The sequence below is a fragment of the Atractosteus spatula genome, chromosome 28 (assembly GCF_055471065.1).
Source record: "Atractosteus spatula isolate fAtrSpa1 chromosome 28, fAtrSpa1.hap1, whole genome shotgun sequence".
Taxonomy (NCBI): domain Eukaryota; kingdom Metazoa; phylum Chordata; class Actinopteri; order Semionotiformes; family Lepisosteidae; genus Atractosteus; species Atractosteus spatula.
The window spans coordinates 8,768,683-8,790,147 of record NC_142733.1 but is presented as its reverse complement, the minus strand read 5'-3'; the positions used below and the strand labels follow the sequence as shown (position 1 = coordinate 8,790,147).

At 41.7% G+C, this 21,465-nt stretch overlaps 1 protein-coding gene and 2 non-coding genes across 5 annotated transcripts; 1 reads left to right on the top strand and 2 right to left on the bottom strand.

Annotated features, from left to right (window-relative positions):
• Positions 1-1,034: 1,034 nt before the first annotated feature.
• Positions 1,035-1,108, bottom strand: trnan-guu (transfer RNA asparagine (anticodon GUU)). Its single transcript has one exon. It is a non-coding gene; the product is annotated as a tRNA-Asn (tRNA).
• A 363-nt stretch (positions 1,109-1,471) lies between these two features.
• trnaf-gaa (transfer RNA phenylalanine (anticodon GAA)) lies at positions 1,472-1,544 on the top strand. The gene has a single exon. It is a non-coding gene; the product is annotated as a tRNA-Phe (tRNA).
• Positions 1,545-3,030: 1,486 nt separating this feature from the next.
• LOC148813976 (uncharacterized) lies at positions 3,031-20,732 on the bottom strand. 3 transcript variants are annotated; one of them, XM_088907629.1, is made up of 17 exons: positions 20,621-20,732; positions 18,125-18,243; positions 17,606-17,679; positions 16,234-16,341; positions 15,405-15,503; positions 14,041-15,062; positions 12,783-13,029; positions 12,172-12,300; positions 11,753-11,823; positions 11,027-11,112; positions 10,591-10,651; positions 10,289-10,364; positions 9,871-9,921; positions 8,989-9,221; positions 7,859-8,074; positions 7,117-7,205; positions 3,031-6,303 (listed from the first exon to the last, which is right to left on the bottom strand). In XM_088907629.1, the coding sequence occupies exons 4-17, from the start codon at positions 16,328-16,330 to the stop codon at positions 6,216-6,218; spliced, it is 2,565 nt and encodes an 854-aa protein (XP_088763755.1). In that variant the 5' UTR covers positions 16,331-16,341; positions 17,606-17,679; positions 18,125-18,243; positions 20,621-20,732; the 3' UTR covers positions 3,031-6,215. The 3 variants fall into 3 exon arrangements, with proteins under 3 accessions (XP_088763755.1, XP_088763753.1, XP_088763754.1); XM_088907627.1 differs by having other exon boundaries at positions 16,234-16,304; positions 20,621-20,727; XM_088907628.1 differs by having other exon boundaries at positions 16,234-16,304; positions 20,626-20,715.
• Between the last annotated feature and the right edge of the window lie 733 nt (positions 20,733-21,465).

Genomic DNA, 21,465 nt, shown 5'->3' with positions numbered 1-21,465 from the left:
ATTTTCTTGCACAAATAAAAGGGGCCCCAGGAGCTACTCTTAATTCTGCACAAGCTGTACTGAATTTTGTATAGTATTTTAAGATGTGTAAGTACGAGAGGTTATTATTTGGGGTAATGATGGTTGGAGTTAACTGGTTCAATCTTTTAATATGTCCTGAAACCACATGACAGCTATAGGTTCTTATTTAAGGGATTCCTTTCAAGTCACAGTTAAGAAAAATGTGTACATTTTCAGCAGGGAGTTTCAACCAGAAGTGCGGGGACACTTGGCGTCCTCCCAGCCTGTCCTAGAAGTTAAGGAAGAAACATTTTGGCTGCACTCTAGGGGCCTGTCAAAGCATTTAGTTAATTGAGTTTAAATAGGAAATGGGGTATGACTTCACATTCTTCAGAACAGAAATACCAGGGCAGCATGATGGGCTAACAGAGGTCGTGACTTATCCTAACTGCTAACCTTTACTAACACATTGAATGACCCTCTCTGCATAAATTATTTACAGATGCTTCACTGGTTTATATTGAGTTACAGGTCTTGAACTGGGACACAATTCCCTCTCTTCATAGAGCAACTACTCTGGGCCTAAGGCATTTCAGTCTCCCGCGGCCAAAGATAACAGTCTGGAGAGATGTGATTGTCCACAGCCCGAGTCCGTTTTTAATGTACGAGTAAATGGTTTCCGCCTGAGATTTTGCATCTGATAATTTAAATAACAGGGCGTGGAAATGTTATTTTTTTTATCGTCATGCTTTGCTTTCTGTGAATTTTTAAACATCCCTCACGCCGGAAACACTCTAAGATAAAATAACCAAAATATTAGCGGCTTGCTAGCAAATTAAACTCCCCCCCCTCCGAGGTAGCTGCAGTTCTTCAATTTGGCCACAAGAGGACTGCAGCGCAACTCATTCACTTTTAACATTAAATTTTAGAAAGATCAGAACATAAATCTGTAGATTTACGTTTACGTACAGATTGTGCTACAGTACCTAACATAAACATTTAAATAAAAAGAATTAAAAAGCTAAAACAAGACCCGTCCCTGGGTGGGCTCGAACCACCAACCTTTCGGTTAACAGCCGAACGCGCTAACCGATTGCGCCACAGAGACTGGCACGACTGAGCCTCTGAAAGCAGCAGTAAAATAGAGACCGAAATCCGCCTTACTTCTCTTTTTTTGTATATCTGTGTGTAAATGATTAGCACGATCTGTTTACTCAGCTACAAAGGGAAAGTGAATTTCGCTGATACGGAACTGTGCGACTGCTTCTGACTTCATCTCGACTGCGAGGGGTTTCAAAACCACACACGAGCAGAGGATTAATTCTGTAAGAATACGCGCAGAGGGACTTTTGAGAGATAATACGCAAGAAAATTTAGGAGGGTGTGGGACAGTTTTTCGCATCAAAACATTGTATTTGCAATCACATACAATCCTTAAACAAGGCATATCGTATAAAAGCATTAATAACGGGCCGAAATAGCTCAGTTGGGAGAGCGTTAGACTGAAGATCTAAAGGTCCCTGGTTCGATCCCGGGTTTCGGCAAATCTTTTATTCTCCAGCAAAATAAAACTGAAACGATTACCGTTTATCGCAACTTTTGCAGTTTAAACATAATATTCGATATATCTCCTATATCTGTTTTTAAACGTGTAAATCATAAATCTTCCGCCAAATGAGGAAATCGCTTTGAATTTCCTCCTGCTTTAATTTCACCGTAATTGCTCAAAGTATAGAAAAGTACAGGTTATAAACAGAACCGGACAAGTATGCAAACCACATTTCGTATATTTTAAGCTGCACAGACTGCTGTAAAGCACAATGACAAACAGAATTTTCATCTCATTTTTAGGTGGAAACGTGGTCCCCTTACAATAACCCTGTTTGCGACCCACACTGCTGTGATCACGGAGCCCTGTGGGAACTCGCACGACGACGAAAATGGAGAGAGAAAAGTTTGCAGTGCCGAACATTTACAAAAGTGCCTTAACATACTTTTCGAGTTTATAAACAATAAACTCGATTGACACGGTATGGAAATGGCACCCAAGCGACTCGCTGAGGCATTAATACCACCTTTTTAACAAATCGTGGTGCGAATTAAGTTCCTAAATCGGAGAGCCTATGCACACACTTACTATTTATGACCAAAGATTGTTAGCATAATTTCGCCAAAAAGAATAAATCAATGGGATTAATCAGTTATACTTATTTCACTTTTATTCATTTATTTGGAGCACTGTTGCTAAGAGTACTCTGTTACCTGACCAGAGCCCATAATTTCTATACTGCCTGTTCTGTTTTAGCAGTCTCAGGCAGTACTTGATGGCGATGCCTTAACACTTTTTTTTTGACCATTCATCTAATTATTCATCTTTATTTAGTGTTTTCTCTTCTTTTTTCAGCATGGAATAAATTATTACTTATTCATTTGCAGCCTACACATGCTGACGCAGCTCCCCACCTGAACTGTCTTTATTTATGGCAAACATGGCGTTTATTTGACTTATGTACATGAAGCCCAATGCACATGTACATATTGCAAAAGAAACTCCTCTGTCTAACCACCTCATCCAAAACCAGGATTGCAGGGGAGCCAGAACCTATTCCAGCAAGCAAGGCAGGGTACACCCTGGACAGGATGCCAGTCCATTCCACTGCGCACACACACACCAGGCCAATTAACCTACCCGTACCAGGACTGCGGGAGGAAACTGGAGAACCTGGAGTAAACAAACCCGAACACAGGGAGAACACACAAGCTCCACACAGACAGAACCCCAGGGAATTGAACCCCGGGCTCCAGCTCTGAGAGGAAGCAATACTGACCACTGCCCTGCACTATGGGGAAAAAAAAACACTACCCCACTCTACTTGTAAATAATTGTTGCTCAAAAAGGGACAAAAGGAGAACGACTCATGGAGTTACAAAAAAAAAAACAGTATAAAACAATAGAAAAGCTGGAACTATTGATTTGAAGAGAAACTCACTTGGAACACCCTTCATGTGAAAAAACTCCACAGACAAAACCGCAGGACCAAATTATTTAATATAGAGATGTGTGAGCAGACAACAGTCGATTGTTTTGCAATATGAAATGCTACAGCTGAAATCAGATTTACCTGTCATGAATGCAACATTCCAATCGAAAATCATTTACAAGAGTGCGTTTTAACTGGAGGTACACATAAAAAAAGTACAATTCCTTTATTAAAAAGTAGTAAAAATATGCATAGTATGACCTGCACAAAGCACAGATAATCGGCTAATCCAGAATTCCAGGGCCTACGGAAAATGTCTGACTGAAGTAATCCATGACTGCTGTGAGTGTTTCATCCATGAAAGCTAAATCCCCAGGTACTTACAATCCTACCTCCACTGCTCAAAGTCTATTCCAGCAGACAAAGTCCCCAAGTCACTTAAATGGTGATTTAATAACGGCAACAGCATAAAGATCTTTGTAATACCTTTAAAACCAACGTTGAATGGTCAGTTGAGAGGAGAAAATGATAATCAGTACATCTTACGTTTGTGTGGCGGCTCTGTTCGGCCTCCCATTAATGGAAGCACAGCAGTTGAAACTGGAAACGCGAGGACCCTGGTTTTGCTGGGAGAAGCAAACTAAAATAGTTTCCTGCGACAAAGGCGGATTCATACCAGCGGCTCCCCGATCACTGCAATGTACCACCCAGCAATACCAATGACTTAATCAGCAGCTTGACCTGCTACCATTCCCCACACCTCCCTATTTTACTTTCCCTATAGACAACCACAAATGTTCTCGCTGCACTTATCAACCCCACTTATTTGTGCAGTTCAAGTTGCAGACTACACAACCCGAGAGGGCTTCTGTGTTCTCAAGCTGTGATGTTGATCCACAACACTGTAGCCTTCTGGGTAGGCCTGGTCTAGTGTGGGATAAGAGCACAAGCCCCAAACGCAGAAAGAATGAAGTTAAAGAAACAGTTTATGCCAAAGGATTGGCCAAGCTGAATGCTTCTTGCTACATTCAGTTGGACGTATCGAGTGTCACTGTTTAAAACCATGTAAAAAAAATTACATATTAAAACTATAATCAAATAACATCTAAAGACTATGCATAAACAATTTTATATTTCATAAAAAGCTGTTCTTATGTACAAAGGATTACATTAACAGCAGTTCCTGATTGTCACTTACACATTCAGTTTTTTTGCCACACATTTGGCTACATTTAAGGTTTGGAAGCAATTTACAATAAAGTACAAGTTTCAAGGCAGGCATGACTGGGGAAAAAGTAAAAGTCACATCCACAATGCAACATTACCTGGGAACAGAAATCAGACTACGTAATTAAGACATGATAATCTAACAGGAAAACCCCACTGCAGGAAGCTGGAAGAATGCAGACTTTTGGCACCGTAGTTTAGTGCCAGTGCATTGGCCTCTATATCACTAGAAGGCTATATGAATTAATTCTGACAGGCACAGGCAAAACACCAGCACTAGCTTGCTGCTGAATGTTAGTAAGACAGGCAAACCCTACTCAACTCAGGTAAGTGTTGCCGACTATGAACTGTCTGGACCAAACAAAGACTTAAGCAAAAGCTTTGCTGATTACAAAATATGGATGAGTGGTACATGGTGGTAAAATACTTGAATAGGCTACTAGTATCAAACCATAATTCCATCCATCCAACTGATTTCACACCATAAAGTGCCAGAATACATGAAGGCTTTAAAATGGACACCAACAGAGGTGACCGATTCATACATGGCGCACAGGTTTGTAGGCTTAAATCTAGAATGGTACACTGTACATATCGGTCATGGTTTATCAATGATATTCAGGGGAATTACAGGTTGGATAAAGATGAATGCAGATCTGCCTAGCTGACCAAAATTTGAAGGCTGCATTTTGATATCAAACTGTACAAGCAAAGCATTCTGATGGGTGGTCCAATCGGGCAATTAATCCTCATGAAAACTGACAGTATCATTGCAGTGGCTTGCTTTCCTATGGGGGAAGAAAAAACTATGATTCATTTACCTTCTTCTCCTGAGGGCATTCAACTTCAGATGTTTTCTGAGGAAACCAAAGTATTACCATACAGGAAACATTTTAAGCATTTAAAACAAATGCCGTAATCATGTGTCAACACCGTTTAAAATAATGCCAACTTCCTATCTTGCAATTTTCCTTAAAATGAAAATCAACTGAATACAGACTTTTAAAAAAAATCTACAAACACTATTGTGCAAACGCAAACTGCGCACTACTAAGGGAATACAAAATAAATACTGATTGATACCGATTTTTAAATTCAAGTTGATTAGCTCCATATTATCTTTAAGGCCAGTGAAATCAGATTTAAACTAACTTTTCCAAAGAAGACTCAGTTGGCCACTATAAAACGGGTGAAAAGACACATCCAAATACCCCTCTGAAATAATTCCACATTTCAGCACTTACATGATTAATGTCATTATTTCATATCGTTTGATAATCTAAGAACATCAGTCAGCACTAGGTGCCAAGCACAAATCAACAAAGGTTAACAGATCTCAGCTTAGCATTAAAAGTAGGGCTATCTACATTAAGGAATGCTGTTGCATTGTGTTCCTTGAGTATTGGAAAACTACAGCCAAATAATGTTCCTCTCTCTGTCCTCTTTATACAAAAAACATAAAAAAACACCAACATTTAAGCAAACTCCAGTACTGTCCAAAGGGTTCAAAGACTCCTTCCATAAGTTCATTCAGGACTGGTCAAGCACCCAAGGCAGTCACCACCTGGATCACTTGGAGGGGAATGTGGACCACCTCCCGATTAAACAAATGCTCAGAACTGTCAGGCTCTGTTCGTGGGCAAAGAAAACGGCACCAACTCTTTCAGTCATCCTTTCATGGTCTTCTAAGGTGCTCTTGACAGCATCCCATGTTCTCTTCAAATACTCCTTCTGCACAGTAAAAAATGTTCTGTGACCTGTGATTTTATTGGATTCTACATTTAAGTGCTAGGCTTAAAACATTCATAGGTTTAAATTTTAGTTTATTGACCTCTGACTTGACACCTAGCAACCTGGAGCTGTAGCTTTGACGGCCACTGTTCAATAAAACTTGCAGGTGAAGTCTGGGGTAGCACTATTCTCAAGGCTTTCTGCTGGAATGGCCCAATGGCTCCGTCACCAGGGCCTGAGGTGTTGTAGAACGCTGAGTCATTCGGACAGCAGGTGTCAAAGAGGTTTAGGTTCCTGGGCATTTAGGGATAGTGCTTTCATCATCATCTCCTTTTCGATTTGCATGTCGAACTCTTCTCTTTCTCTGAAAGCAACAAAGGCTTTCTGTCAATCACAAGAGCAGGAACACAAATTCAATGGAAAACCTCCTCCAAACCATAACCCTATCATCCTATCACAGTGCTCCTACATCATGCTGCATAGAGTATCTTTTCATCATCTTTTGATTAGGTTAAAGGTCTAAGGTGTTGTACAAGAGCATCAGAGCTCATGGAACAAGGCACCTTTAGATGTTGTAGCTCAGCAATTTGGAGCTACTACTCCTAAAGTTTAGAATATTGTTTGGATCTACCAGCGGCCTGAAGGAGCTTGCAGTCTGTCTTAAATGTAAAGCTAAACATCTCAGTAAACAACACCCTGTTAGAAGAAACGAATACTAGAAAAAGTAAAACATGAAAAAGTTAACATTCAAAGCAACATTAGTGACTTACACGGTCTCTGTTAGCGACTCTGCTCATCTAATGTTTATTGCTCTAAATCTACCTCCTCTCTGCTCCATAGGTGCTGTTTTGTTAAAAATATCCTCTGCCTTAAGGGAAGATTAGATTGTCTGAAAGGGGCTTGGAACAGATTACAAGAAACCAGCATAGGTGTATTTTTGGTAATGCTTGTTACTAATGACAGGATTTGGGTCTTGACACTTTCCACATCAGAGTTTTGAATGAATTTACAGTAACATCATACAGGTGTTACCACAATAACATAGAGCACAGGGTATAATGCATGTGCAACTTAGATCTGTTTTCCTAACTATCATGCATCACATTATTAATAATGTGGGATTCCTGCAAATGCGAAGGAAAGGCACAGCTTTTGAAACCCACAGACTATTCATTACCTTATACTCAAGTCGGGCCCCTTCAAGAATTTAACCTCTGCTTTGTCCAGGGAGATCTTGTCTACAGCAGCAATGGCGTAGATGATGGCCTGAAAATAAGACAGCAGCGTTACAACGTGACCACTCGGACTCAGGGCACTGGACCAGCGTTCTCCTCCGCTCAGCAGGCGCAGACTTCCTGCCACGGGTGCTGCTCCGATTGCTGCTGCCGCTGTGACACTTTCACTTCTTAGTCACTTACTGAGCAGCACCACACTGTGGCAAAACACTGCTAGCAGCAATGCAGACGTCAACACTGTAAACTCCCAACAACGATATGAACCCTTGCACACCATCACAGAAACACTGCAGCCAATGTCTTAAAGATAGGCTTACCCAGTTGAAGGCTTTGATTTCATGATTTTGGTTAGCAATGAAGAGAACAGTAAAATTATACAGCTGACTCCATATACATTCATACTGAATATAATGTGACTGACAGTTGTTTTGAGCGAAGAGAAATGGACATTAATTATTTGTGCATAAATAAATTAAAGGAGAAAAAAACTCTGGCTTTCGGGACTGGATACTTGAACTATCCGAAGTTCAGATGTAAAAGATCAAGGGTAATTGTGACATCCTCCTGACTTGCCAAGTGTCCCGGAGACCATGGAGTGGAATAGTCAAGCTCCATGAAGAGCATATGCCTTTATGTTAATAATCTACCTAACGAAATTAAAGAGCCCAGTAATGGCCTCCTCACCTCAGGCAGCAGCACGTCCAGGATGAAGCGGATGGTGTCCACCTCAGTCAGGAAGGGCGCGGTCTCGGGTGCATTCTCGTAGATGGACTTCAGGTAGCTGTACACCAGGTCCACCTGGGCCTCGTCCTCCAGGTAGGTGTCCACCCAGGACATGAAGCGGCTGAACTTGAGGAACTCCTTCAGCCACTTGGAGTTCTCTCTGCCACTGATGATCGCCTGAGGGAGAGGCCAGGAAATGAGCAGGACTCTTCTCCTCAGGGCCTGCTGACCAGGCAAAAACTTCAACAGCAAGAGCTTCGGGGCTTAAATGCTACATGGGCTTGGAATACAAACAGCTAGTTCTCTCAGGATAATTATTCCAAAGCAAAACTATAACCCAATTATTCACAGCTTTTAAGTGGGATCAGGGTGAAGCAATGAATAGTTTTCATATACAATAAAGGTGGTTTCTAAGCAGAGAGACTAATACTGAATACTAAAATTGAAGCCAAGTACAGAAATGTTTATACTGAAGGAGACGGGTACAAAAAGACAACAAATTCAATTTTTTTTTCTACAAAGACTTTTCCCTGAAAAGAAACAGTCCAGACTTATACTTGGGAACAAACTGTTTACATATGCCTACCCATCACAACCAGAATGTGCTTTAATCTGCTCCCCACAAAAAAGGTTGCCTTATTTTGCACACACTAGCACCATTAGTTTAGTTTAGAAAGACTGAGTGTTGTGGAATGAAGGTGCTAATTAGAAAACACTGCATAATTACCCTTGGTACTGGAAAAGGCTAAAGATCTGTTTATCTATTTTATGTAAATATTTTGTCTTTAATTGCACTGCATTTACATAATTTCAAAAGATAATGTCACAAATTCAGTTTCTGTTATGAAAGTTCTTTTTCTTCACCAGTATTTAAACCATTCCTTAAATAATTATGAAAAGCATAAATGCCCGGATGGAAAAACTCCCAGTATTCTCCTGTATTAAACTTGCAGTTTATAACTGAGCAGGCCAGCAGTATTCATCTCTATCTGTTGCTCTAACTCAGCGCAGCTGCCGAAGCTTTGTTGAGACACAGGAGACGGAAATCAAAGTGTTCTCGGATGTCCAAGAAGTCCCCTGCTTTGTCTGACCTGCAGGTGCTTCTCCAATCCCTCACTCTTGACAATAAACTGGACCAGTTTCTCGTTCGCCCGGTTCCGGAGAGCCTTGGAGCGGTCAGGCAGCAGTTTCTTGGACTGCCTGCAGCGGGATGGTGTGCTGTCCAGATGTACATCCGATCCTTCCTTCTGCTCCTCCATTATCAGCTTGCTGGGAAAGGACACGTTGGAGGAGTCCTGCAGGTACATCTTCCTGACTGGGCAGCCTAGGGCAAATACATCACAATGAACATCACAAAGCCAGTTGCTGAATTACAGCTCTCCGTTTAAAGCTAAGCAGGCATAGTTCTCTCGGCTAGCAAGCCAAATCGGTTTTGTGCTTTTTTTTTTTTAAAGAAAAGCAACAGAGGTCATTAATCCTATTTGATGCAATTGCTTGTTGGCTGCCAATATACTTTTACAGAGCAAATCAACAAACACTATTCCTCCATTGAATGAGCCATGAGACGAATAAATAACATCAGTTCCACATACCTATTCGTTCAGCTCTTCCTGCAAGTCCCGATGTGCCCATTATTGTTTAAAGCAATGACTATCTGGAAGGGCTTGTCAAACAGCATACAAGTATACCACGTCTTTTAATCAACTCATGTAGAACACTGCTGTGGAACTGGTAAACAAGCCATTGTCCCTCAATCAGTATTGAAGATTGTTTTTAGAGGTTATAAAGGCTGATAGTCAACTATTGTAAAAAACTAAACTAAAAATATCCAACAACAAAAGAAAAAATATGCATGAAAAAAAATCCAGATGATGTTTCTTTTATTACATGCTGCTTAAAGTGTAGTTTTCTTTTGCCAAGCCACAATTCAGACATGTTCAGCATTCCTGCCAGCAAACAAGTGTAACACTTACTTATGTCATCTGCAAAGTATTCAATAAAAGAGCCAGAGAAGGAACCGCAGGCTGTATAGGGGAGAAGGAAAAAACAGTTAAGGTGAATTCCATTATGACCCGGGCATGGAAGAGCATTCCTGCCTTCCTGTGCAAGGCATGATGAAACCAAACCAAAGTGCTAAAAGATGACATTCTTAAACTATGCTGTAATAATTCTGTCTCAATGTTTTTATTTGAATTTAATGACTTCTTAAGACGTTTCCACAACAATCAACTGATGAATGTTTTTAACATTACAGCCCTTCGTTTCTCATGTACCTTTCTCCTTTCGAAATGTTTCTAGATCGTAAGGGATTTCAGCACAGCTCTAGAGAAACTGACTATTCTGTACTCGACTCCCAACGTCCCAAATGATGCATTGCCAAGTTATGCCCACCTTTGCGAATCCGGTAGTCCCGAATCAGCTCCAAGCACCAGTTGATGGCTGTATTATACTTCTCCCGAGCTTTAACCTAAAAATCAGACAAGGGTTTGATTCTGGCATAGGAAATAACAGATTGAGCATGCCACAAACAGATGTTATGAAATGCTCATTTTCAAGTCAAGAATCTGACTCTCAGGTCTTCATCCTTTGGTTCAGGGGATTAGCTATTGCAAAGCAAACTGGCGACCCTTGGCTTTGATGACTGAAATAATGATAAAAAAAGACTTTGTCACTGAAAGACATCTGTTTCTTACCACAAACTGATCTGTCTCTTCACAGTCAAAAGGTTTCAAGGTTCTTAAGGACACACAAAATCTTTGAAAGACAAAATGGGCATTAGAGTTGACAAATAAAATCCTTAACTCTATTATAGCCATTTAACCCATTCTGCTTCTGTTTTAGAATAGATAATCCTTGTTTTTAGATAATATCAGCATCAATTATTGAAGTATGGCCTTTGTATCAGAATATTTAATAGTTTGCCTCCTTAGGATCATGGCTGATTGTGTTTTAGTTACCACAAGACGCAGCTCTAAACTGCAGTTAGAGCTGTAAAACTGTAGCATGATGACTGTCGGCAACCCATGTTATAAACCATTTGTGTTTTACTCTGAACACACAATGAAAAAAATCACTGTGAAAAATCACTGAAAATCACTTCACATTAAGAAATAACTTTCACCCACTTACCCCTTTTGAACTCTTTTCTTGTCAAACAACAAGTCATCAATGAAGATGATGCTTGCCTTTTTATTCCTATGGTTCACACGTTTTACCTATTGAGCAGAACAAGGTTAGGAGGGATAGATCAATATAAAGGGAACAAATATATGCTCCCATCTACAAAAGGAAATGCTTCATGTTGCATGTTTTACAATGTGAATTTACTCAAAAAGATTATTTGGCTGGCACTTCTATTTAAAGCAACATGCATTTGTACCCATTTAGATTTCACTGAAACTGAGTGAAGTATTGTTCTCAATGGTTCAGTGCTCTTAACAGGTTCTTGAATAGATTCTGTAATAATCTGGCTCTTAAAATGAACAGTGGGGAAAAAAAGCTACCTTTAAGTTGTCTTACATTTACTCACACAGTCAAGTGTTTGCTCAAAGTGTTAGAGGTGTATATTTCCGAGTACAATTGTCTACACAAGAGATAGCCAGTAAATCTTTGCTAACGAAACCCACTACCTCATCCAAACTGACTGCAAGTTTAAAAGCAGGAAAACTGAACGCCGGAAAAACATTAAAATAAGTCCTTCTGTTGCTACTATATATACCAAACTTAAGCCGCGCAAGAAGATGTTGTTACCCTTCCTTTTTTCAGGTTTGTCTGCAATTCAAGGTTATTTCTGGCCTATCTGAAGTACGATTATTGAAAGAAAACAAGACAGGCATGGAATTATGGAGTACTCACCATTGCTGGCCAGAAAGGGTAGTTTCTGAATTTACACCAGACACATATTCCCTCTGTGATGGATGAAGGCTCTGTGAACACAATGCAGAAAAAACGACGGCTAGCAGGGCAAATTATAACGTAGACCCCCCGTATCTATTCATATTAATTTTACAGTTTAATATTGCTTTTATACATTAAATTGTACAATATCATAGTATCGGTTAAGCTGGGAAATCTAAAGAAACTGTTAAGCACAGCACACAGTGCAAAATCCCAGATGCCTGCCTATCTGAAAATACATAACGAATATCTTTTGTACATATTCATTATGTGTTTTTCACATCCATTATGTGTCCCAGGAACAGTTCAGATGGATGTCTAACGTTAAGGAGGGTTGGTCAAGGATGGAAGCTCTTCATTTTAAACCTAGCACTTACTGTTCTCCCTTGTCAAAGAGAAACTGGGAAGCTCTTCATCTTCTTCTTCATCTTCCTCCTGCAGCAGAGAACTCTGCATATCGGGTTCATTGTGCAAACTCAGCTCAATGGACAAGTCAGATTCTTCCCCTGAAAACAACAAAGATTCATGTCCACAAAGACTGAGATTCAAACACAAAAGGTGTGCTTTTTTGAGTTTCAGAGAACAAAGCATATTTTTTTTTAAAGATTGCTATTGTTGCTGCTGATCAATTAGATTTTTTTTAAACAACAGATTAATTCATAGACCACCTAGGTCCACTGCACTGTTGGAGAACAGGATACAGAAATACAAAAAAGTCCTGCCCAGGGTGTACCCTGCCTTGCGCCTGTTGCTTGCCGGGATAGGATCCGGCTCTCCCGCGATGCCGAACTGGAGGAAGCAGGTAGTAAATGAATGGACAGTGCCTTACTGGAACAGTCTCAGTTAATTATTTCAATCAGTGGCCCAACAGCAGTGCCCCAACCTGGGATTTGAACCCACAACCTTCCAGCTGCGAGTGCAGAGCTGCAGGCTAGATTTAAACAGATACTAAAGGCTTAATCGAATTAGGGAGGCACAGGATTTATACCTGGCTCATCGGTTTCCGGTCCCTCCGGCTCAAACGGAGGCAGGGGGAGCTCCGACTGCTCGGATGTCTGCGTGCCGCCCAGCTCCGGACAACTCTGGTTCCGCCGTCTCCGCTTTGAGGAAGGGGCCGTGTCCGTGTGGCCACGGTCGCTTGTGTCCTGCCGGCCGGCCGGCTCCTCCGCCGCCCCCTTCCTGGGCCGGCCCCCACACCTGGCTTTGCCGCAGTGCACCGGCTCCGGCCGAGGGTCCTGGTGGAGGTGGTCAGGTGAGATTAAGATGCTCATGATTTTAGAAATGACACGGAGCTCACAGCACAACAGCCAAGCCTTTACAGCTCCTCTGCTGTTGTAGTTGTGAAGCAGAGTCGCAGGTCAATCAGCAGGCAAATTGCCACTTTTTTAAAAAAACAATTAATTGTATTAACCGATCGTCATTTGTAGCATTCATGATCAGCACATATTTATAGTCTGTTTTGAATTAAACAGTGGTTTTTAAATGTTGGCACGCGTTCTGCTGTTCACTTAGGCGGAAACTACTTCTGAAGAAATGTTCAAATACTGCTCAATAAATATCAACTCAAACGCTGATATGAAAGCTTATATAGAACCTTTACCACCTCGTGCTCCTACAGTGAAAAAGTATAATGATTGATAGCAAATGATCCACTATGCCATCATGACCTGCAGAAACAGTTAAAAGCATGAAGTACAGTGGATTAAAAATGCAATTTCAACAAAGGCAGAAACACTGTACTTCAGAAGATATGTGTGGAAAGATTGCTTAGAATCACAGGATGACTATCTAGTGAATACAGTATTTGAGCTTCCTGTGCTGCTCAGATAAACAAGGAGACTGCATTCACTCATTTATGTTCCCATTTCCCTTTACTGAACACTTGTGACAAGGTTTTCTCACATGTTTGTTCTTGCTATCCATTTTAATAGTGCCCCTTTAAGGTAAACTTCTAATATGGAGTCTTTTTTGTTAATTCTGCACATATTATTTAGTAAGATACATATAACACCAACAAATAACAATGTTTTTATAGTTAGAATCTTTATAGTACGGGATGAAGTGTTTGCCACAGCCCATTATCAATTGTAAGCCTGATTGAGGAGCGATTTAGAGGCTGGAGCAAGACTGAATCCCGTAGGAATATACCTTAAGAGAGTGGAAAAGGAAACATATAGATCAAACATTCTTAACCAAGTACATGTGGTATCGGATCCCAAAACCGCCAGCTCCCAGCGCAATATTACCTGTCGACTCTCAAGGTTCTCAAAGAGCTTCTGTGCTGTCCTGGGTGCCTTTCTCTTTGGCGTGCTCTCCTCAGTCCGTGTCTGGCTCCTCGGGGACAGCTCCTCCAACCCACTCACAGGCGTGGAGCTCACAGGAAAGTCTCGCAAACGAGGCCTCCCTCTCCTCTGTTTCACCCCGCCCGTACTGTGATAAGTGTCAAGGTCAGAGTCTGGGGGAGAGGGGAGGACGTGTGGCGTATTCCCGTTCTGCAAGGCAGAGTGGTCCCCCTTCGGGATACGGGGGCTCGGGGTTTCTGGGAATGTTGTTTTTTGACAAGGTCCTTTCTTGGGGCTGGGGGTAGAAAACGAAGGCTTTACATTATTTCTAGGAGCCCCTTTCCCCACCTGAGAATGCTGCACAGTGTTCAGTTTGGTTGGCGTGGAGCACATTGTCTTATTGTCCCTCTTGCTCAGTGGAGAGACCGCAGCTGGGCATTTCAGATCCGAGCTGCTCATTAGCCTGCGTGGCCGCAGATGGCCGTTCTCCCTTGTCAACAGTGGAGACGACCCTCCTGAAGCTTTCCTCTTGCTCCCGCTCTTTCCTGCCTGTGGAAGGTGGCGTTTCTGTGCCTCTGCCTGTGCCCTGAGGCCAGACTGCCGAGTCTTTGGCCCTCTCACGAGACTGTCCTCGTGTGCCATCTCTCCTGTCCCAGACTTGGGCAGAACTGCAGCTCTTCCGTTTTGTGTCCCCTGTTGACCCTGAGGAACGCGTTTTGGCTGTTCCTTTCTCATCTCAAGGTTAGCTGTCCTTGGCCTGTGTCTCATCTTTGGTTCTACTGTTCCGCCAAGGGTAAAGGTACACTGGTGTGATTTTTCGGTTATGAAAGGCTTGATCTGGCAGGCCCCCTCAGGTGCTTTCCCGGGGTTCGAGGGCAAAGTGCAATGAGAGTCACTGCTGGATAACACATTTAAAGCCAAGCGTAGTGCTTTCCGGTAAAGCAACTCCTGAATAGGATCCCTTTCTTTGATCCCAGTCTCCTGAACTGCAGGCAAAAACAACATTCGGTGATACTGTCAGGGAAGACTGATCACGCAGCACAAACCTCTTCTGTTGTAATTCATAACCATTACAAGGACAGAGGTGGGGGTTTACTGATGAGAATTCCCATTTTATACTCTGCACTTATCTTCCACAATGGAAGCTAAACAAAAACAACACTTGATTTCATATTTCTTCTCCTCAAAGCTGAACTACACACAAGGAAATCATCCAATAATACAAATATGATTAAACAGTATCAGTATGCTTGACCCTCATGATTTGGGGTAGGTAGGGATTAAAGTCAGATAAGAACACGCAACTGTGTTTGCTCTTTAATACTCACCAGCTTGGGTAAATTCATGGGGAAATCCCACAAACTCCTCATCGCTGTCATCTTTGTCCAAAAAGATCTGTATAATACGCTGCTTTTCAGCATCCAGATCTGAAACGAAACATTTCAGGGATTTGTCGGATATAAGTAAGGTTTAACAGTAACTGAAAATTTTCACAGATGACTCCATCTTTCCTTCATACTGTAATATCTGCACTTTTTACCACATTACGTAGTACATCATGATTCAAATGTTGGCTCGCTCGTTCAAAGAACTGTATTGGGAAAACTACACCGTGCAGGAATGAAATCTGGCACATGCACAAGTACGTGTTTCTATGGACAATTTGTTTGCAGTCTTTATTATGTTCTTTGATTTCAAGGTGCCAGGGGGTGCTCACATATCTTGGGTCAAAAGAAGGTATATGAGGGTCAAACAGCTCATTTCAGTGTGACTGAGCGCTCAAAGGTATACGGTGTATCAGTAGGTTATGTGCTATTGCTTTACATGTCCAGTGTTCTGTAGAAGAAACTCGGAAAGCCAGGTGTGAGATTCAACTGCTTAAGTTGACCACATACACTAATATTTTACCACTTTCAGGGAAAGGGTTCAGCTTTGTGTTAGACTATGGTTTTCTTTCACGAGCACAAAAAATATATTTCACTTACTGACTGTCTGCTTGTCTTCTCTGCATGCAAATGAATAAAGGTGTCCTGAACCTATCTAGCCTTGCTAACTATTGTTCAAATTGTCTTTCAAGTCCCACTGAGTTCTCACCAAAATAACCGTCAATGTTAACGATAATGTCAATGTGCTGACGGAGGTCAGCAGGAAACTCACCAAGCTGCAGGGAGATGGTCTCAATGCTGCCTTGTGTCAGGGGTGCCGTCTCCTTCTGCTTCACACAGATCCTGGTCAAAATAAACAGCTGCATCATGCAGGTCTGAACTAGCAAAGAGGGATTAAACAGAAATCCTAAACGGAGGTCCTGATTACTTGGTCATGACAAGACACCTTGGCCATTAAAAGGCGTTGTTCAAGGCAGGGATATTAACCCACCGGCTAAATTCCACATTGAGTATGCACAGTCTGGCCTCTCTTAATTTCCCACTTAAATCAGAAGGTGAAGCAATTCGTCTCTTCACCTGATCTGCTGTGTAATGCGACTGATGGTACATTATAGCTGCCATGTGTTACTCAAGTGGTCAACCTCCTGTGCTACAGCCCTTTTCTCTTTGGAGTTCCTTGACAAAGTTATGCAAACACAAGAAATTACTGCAGCACTTAAGATCTCTATGTCAATGCCAGTCCAGAATTAACATAAATTGTTAGAAAAGATGTTAACAGTTACATAAGTTTTGTCAGAGAAATTGTGAAAGATTTTATTCTGCACGGCTAGAGAAGGGTTGACAGAAATGTAATTGTACATAAAAAGAATATGTCCTTGATCTCACTTGTGTATGAACACAAAAACAATAGTATTTCTAAGAATATTTGACGATTCTGCTAGTAAGTAATTTACAGGACTGAAGTCATTTAAAGATTAAGCTGTTGCATTAGACTGTGCATTAGATGAAACCTCAAGCCTCAAAACAGCAAGAAACAGAAAAGATAATACCCCAGCACTGTACTATACAGTGACATTTAGAACATCAAGCTAAACTGGAAAAAAAGTCTCACTTTGAAGAATACACAATAGATTGTTTTTTATTGACCTCTGGCTGCAGCATTGGGAGATCTTGTTGGCCAGAGATCACTGCAGCTAAACAATAAGTTTGGAGTCTCTACAATGTCTCCCCGGCATCAACAAATGCTGTCCTGTCTTCACTAACTACACAGAGCTTTAGGCTGCCCAGACAGGACAGTAGGGTCCTGTGAACGTGGTTGCATCCTTCGCCCACAGATGTTTTTCAAGGCCCAAACTTGAGCACAAACCCAGAGTGGGATACCTGTCGTGCGTGGGGGGGAGGGGGGTGTTCTGTTTGCTACATAAAAATTAAAATAAACTCATTCAGAAAAGAAATATGCTTACACCAATCCCTTTGTATGCAAAAACAAATCTGCTACCATCAATGGCTTAAATGCCAAAACAAAAGATGTTTTCAATAACATGAAGGAAATGAAAGATAAAGCATTTAACGCTTTTACGCGTTACAACTGTAATGCAATTGCTTTTGTGACAGATGTAGGACAGAAAGAGAGCAAAGGTTACCTTTTTTTCACACCCAATATTTCCACTTCTAGCCCATCAGCCCTTCTGGAATGCCGAGCAGATTTTCTCAAAATCTAACATAAAAAAGAAACACCAATAAATATTTCTTTACTAGACATCAACTACTGAGAACTGACATATTTAAACTAGTCTTAGAAGTCTAGTCATACGTTGTTTCCAGTGCTATAAGACTGACCTCCCATGGAGGGGTTCGAGTCACAGAACCTGGAGGGACCGAGATTGCAAAAGAACAACAAGCTATGATCAGAGTCAGAGTCAATTTAAAAGTTTACATATACAGCTGTGACAAGAGGACAATATATTAGCAATTTGTGTGGGGTTCTGCATAATGGCATTAAACTGCAAGCCTTAGGGTTACGGGTAGCAGCAGAAATCAGAAATGCACTGTTAACCCAATGATGCATATTTAATTTTCCACGGTAACCTTTCCTTGACCTTAAATTGCTTTTGCCTCAGCATCAATGGCACAAATAATGAAGCAGTTCTCTGTGAGCTAACCTTGGCTGGCCACAGGCGTCCTTCCCACTTACAGAGGAGGTACATGGGTTCATCCATCTTTGATCTTCATGAGGACAGCCTGAAGAGCAGGCACCCAAAAGCAGGTTTTCAATCGCTTACTGCACAAGCACCAAAACACAGAAGACAAACGTTAGTGTCGGGGACAGCTCGCCATTTGGAACTCTCTCAGCACACTTTGCATCCTCCTTTTACAAGAACTTGCCCTGCAAACAAGAGCAGCAAAGGAAAGAGTCGACGCACCAACACTGCTGTCAAAGAAACCTGCATCCTGTTGAACTGTATTCATAATTCATAGTCAGATCTATCCCGGGGTGTGTTTTAAAAAAAATACAAACCTCAGATCCTTGTCCACATGGACTGAAGTTACTGTGGAATCATTTTTTACTTACTTAGTACTTTACCTTTTCAATTTGCACTTGGTAACACTATTAATGTTGTAAAAATACACTCCCAGGGTCAGGAACACCTTGACACCCGAGAAAGATGTGTTTCTGTCTTTCACTTCTTACGCCTCTCACCTCTGAAAAGTCAAAGAGTCAAACTCACCGGAGAGCAATAGAGAAAATTCTTGTTTCAGACACCACCCCGGACTTGTTTAAATTTGTATGTAAGTAAATCGTGCTGTACGTTAAGTGACTCAGTTTGCATTTTGTTCAATCAGGTGCACACAAGAGACTAATTTGCTGTTCAAATTATTTAAGCACTACATTTAAATTATGTGGACCACTACAGACAGTGTTACTTTTAATGAATATGGTCATTAGTTTTGGACTGACTTTTGTTTAAAATTTCTTAAAAATAAGCAGAATCAAATCCTTGATTGACCATTGCTGGCCAGTGGCATTTAAAGGCATCTTAAACTCTTCCCTAAAAAGCTCCTTACACTGAAGTTCACCTTTAGTTATTAAAGAAAATCATTCTGGCACAGTTCTAAGGAAGAGATACCAGCATCAGATTTTTCTTTCTGTAAACAAAGGGGGTTAATGGAAATTTTAAATATATGTGCATATGCAGTAACTAGTCTAAATCACTCAAAATAACAGAGTATTAATTTTCCTAAAATGGAAAGTTTCATAAAAATAACTTTAATAAAATGCTCTACCCACAGTACTACAGCTGCGAGGAGACAGATCAAAACACTTTAAACAAAAGTCTATTTACACCGACTTCAACAGTGACAGTTACCAATCATCACTTGTATCATTTCATCAGGTAATCGGCCCATTCTAAATAAATCTTCCCCAAATGTATTTGTAAACGCTACAATTAAGTGCTTACGTCAGCATTCATGACGTCCCTATTTAACAGAAGACGCAGAGACCACAACTAACGTACTACTCCGTAAAATCGATGTTAAGAGAGGCACTGAGAATTCAGGTTATTAATATCAATATTCAGGGAAGAACATGAAGTCATCTGCGGTAATGATACGAGATGTGCTTTAAAAATGGTGTTTAGCCAGAAAGTATCGGATCGGGAGTCAACAATGAAACAACAAAACATCACAGTCGATGATAACGCCTCGCAACTCACCGAGGACGACCTGTTTAACATGAACATACTTCCCCGGCTTCTAATCTGCCACACCAGATCATCCACAAAACACAGGACGATTTGGGAAACACAGGTGCCATTATATATACATATCTCAATATCAAGACCAATTTATACACCCTACATCCATCGACACTCGAGGGTGGAAAGTCAGTCTTGTTTTGTGCAATTCACAGCAGCATGACAGGTGACTATACACTTCCCCATCTCCAACGCCAAACCGGCACAAATGTTAAAAAGTTATTCATAACAAACGTCGGAATGATCTCGGATTTAAAACCGCATATTTCCGAGTACTGAGCCCGCGCCCGGTCTCTCCACCCCAGAAAGCGATGCAGCCACCCACCTCTCCTGCCGAGGCTGATCACCAGCCGTGAGCTCTCCCCCACGGAGTCAAGAGGAGCACACGTCGTGCGGGGTTACGCACCACCCATGGCGCACACATCGCGCAACAACGCCTGGCGCCCCGAGCCTGTTGGCTCTGCAGCGTCTGGCCGAGCAGCAGCCGTGCAAGCGAAGGTCTCCCCCGCCGATGCCCACACGCTACAGCAGCCAGTGCACGGCAGCCACACACGCCCCTGTTCCCCGTTTCACAACTCAAGAAACTACCGAGAGCAAAGAGGCACGCCGCTTCGAGCCGAGCCCCTGACGCGCGTTGTCCGCACTTACGAGCTCGTTCGCAGGCAGCAGTCATTTTTTTTCACGTGACTTTCCGCCGCAATAAGTACTTTTTCCCTCGGTGAACTCCAGAACCGTGCTTGGTGGCCTTTATATTACAAGACTACGAAACAATCAAAAACAGGACTCAAATAATTCTCCGCCCTAAAGCGCCAGGATTACGACAGGTCAGAAGCGACCTGCTGATAAAATGTTTAAGCCGCCTGTCTGTACACATCGTTAGAGCAAATATCGCCTACGCACCTTACCAGTACAACTCCCTGTTCGGTGCTGTTTATCTTCGTATTTACGTTCAAGTTCCATAATAACTCCACGGCATCTTCCAAACACCCTTTTCCGGTCGCGTGGTCTATTTTTAAGCGCTCGTCCTCCCTTTGCATCATGGGAAATGTAGTTTACGTGAAGCCTCCCTTTACGTCTCTTCGTAAGGCCAGACGGCAGCAGACTTCAACAGGTGTCTGTCGTGTAGACCTCAATACGCCTGGCCTCATAGCTTTAAGAGCAAATTCAATGAAAATATAGAGGACCTTCTCGTTCACTGTCTCTCAGGTGAATCTATTGTTACCCCACCCTCGCATACCCACATTTTATGTCAATTTGACATAATGTATATGTCAATTCAACAGCATAACACTTACATAACAAAAAGGTATAAATACACGAATAAGAAAAAGCTATTGATGACATAATGAAAATCACGATATGAAGAAAACACGGACAGTTTTCCCTTCACCTGCAATTGGCTAGAAGCCATGTCGTATTTTAATATGTCCAGTCCCTGTATTTGTGTATTTAATATGTACATAAGAACAGTGGCAAACAAAAGACTGCAATTCAGCCAAGCAAGCAAGCCAGTTTGGCACTTAGTATATAATTGATCCACGCATTGAATGAAGCCAAGTATCCCCTTCAATAGCTTGTTATCAGGTATTAAGGGTTTATATATGCATACTGTAATATAAGGACAAACGTAGAAGAAGCCAAACCTTTGTTTCACCCCTTGGTATGAACCAGGTTATGCACTGAGTGTACAGACAATGGGTGGCACACAGCGCAGTGGTTCGCATTGCTGCCCTGCGTCACTGGGG

Coding starts and splice junctions, on each gene's coding strand:
- LOC148813976 (XM_088907627.1), bottom strand. CDS start 18,181: ATGGATGAACCCATGTACCTCCTCTGTAAGTGGGAAGGACGCCTGTGG. Junction 12,301..12,782: donor ACCGGAAACCGATGAGCCAG/GTATAAATCCTG, acceptor TGTTGTTTTCAG/GGGAAGAATCTGACTTGTCC. Junction 11,113..11,752: donor ACCCTTTCTGGCCAGCAATG/GTGAGTACTCCA, acceptor TCTGCTCAATAG/GTAAAACGTGTGAACCATAG.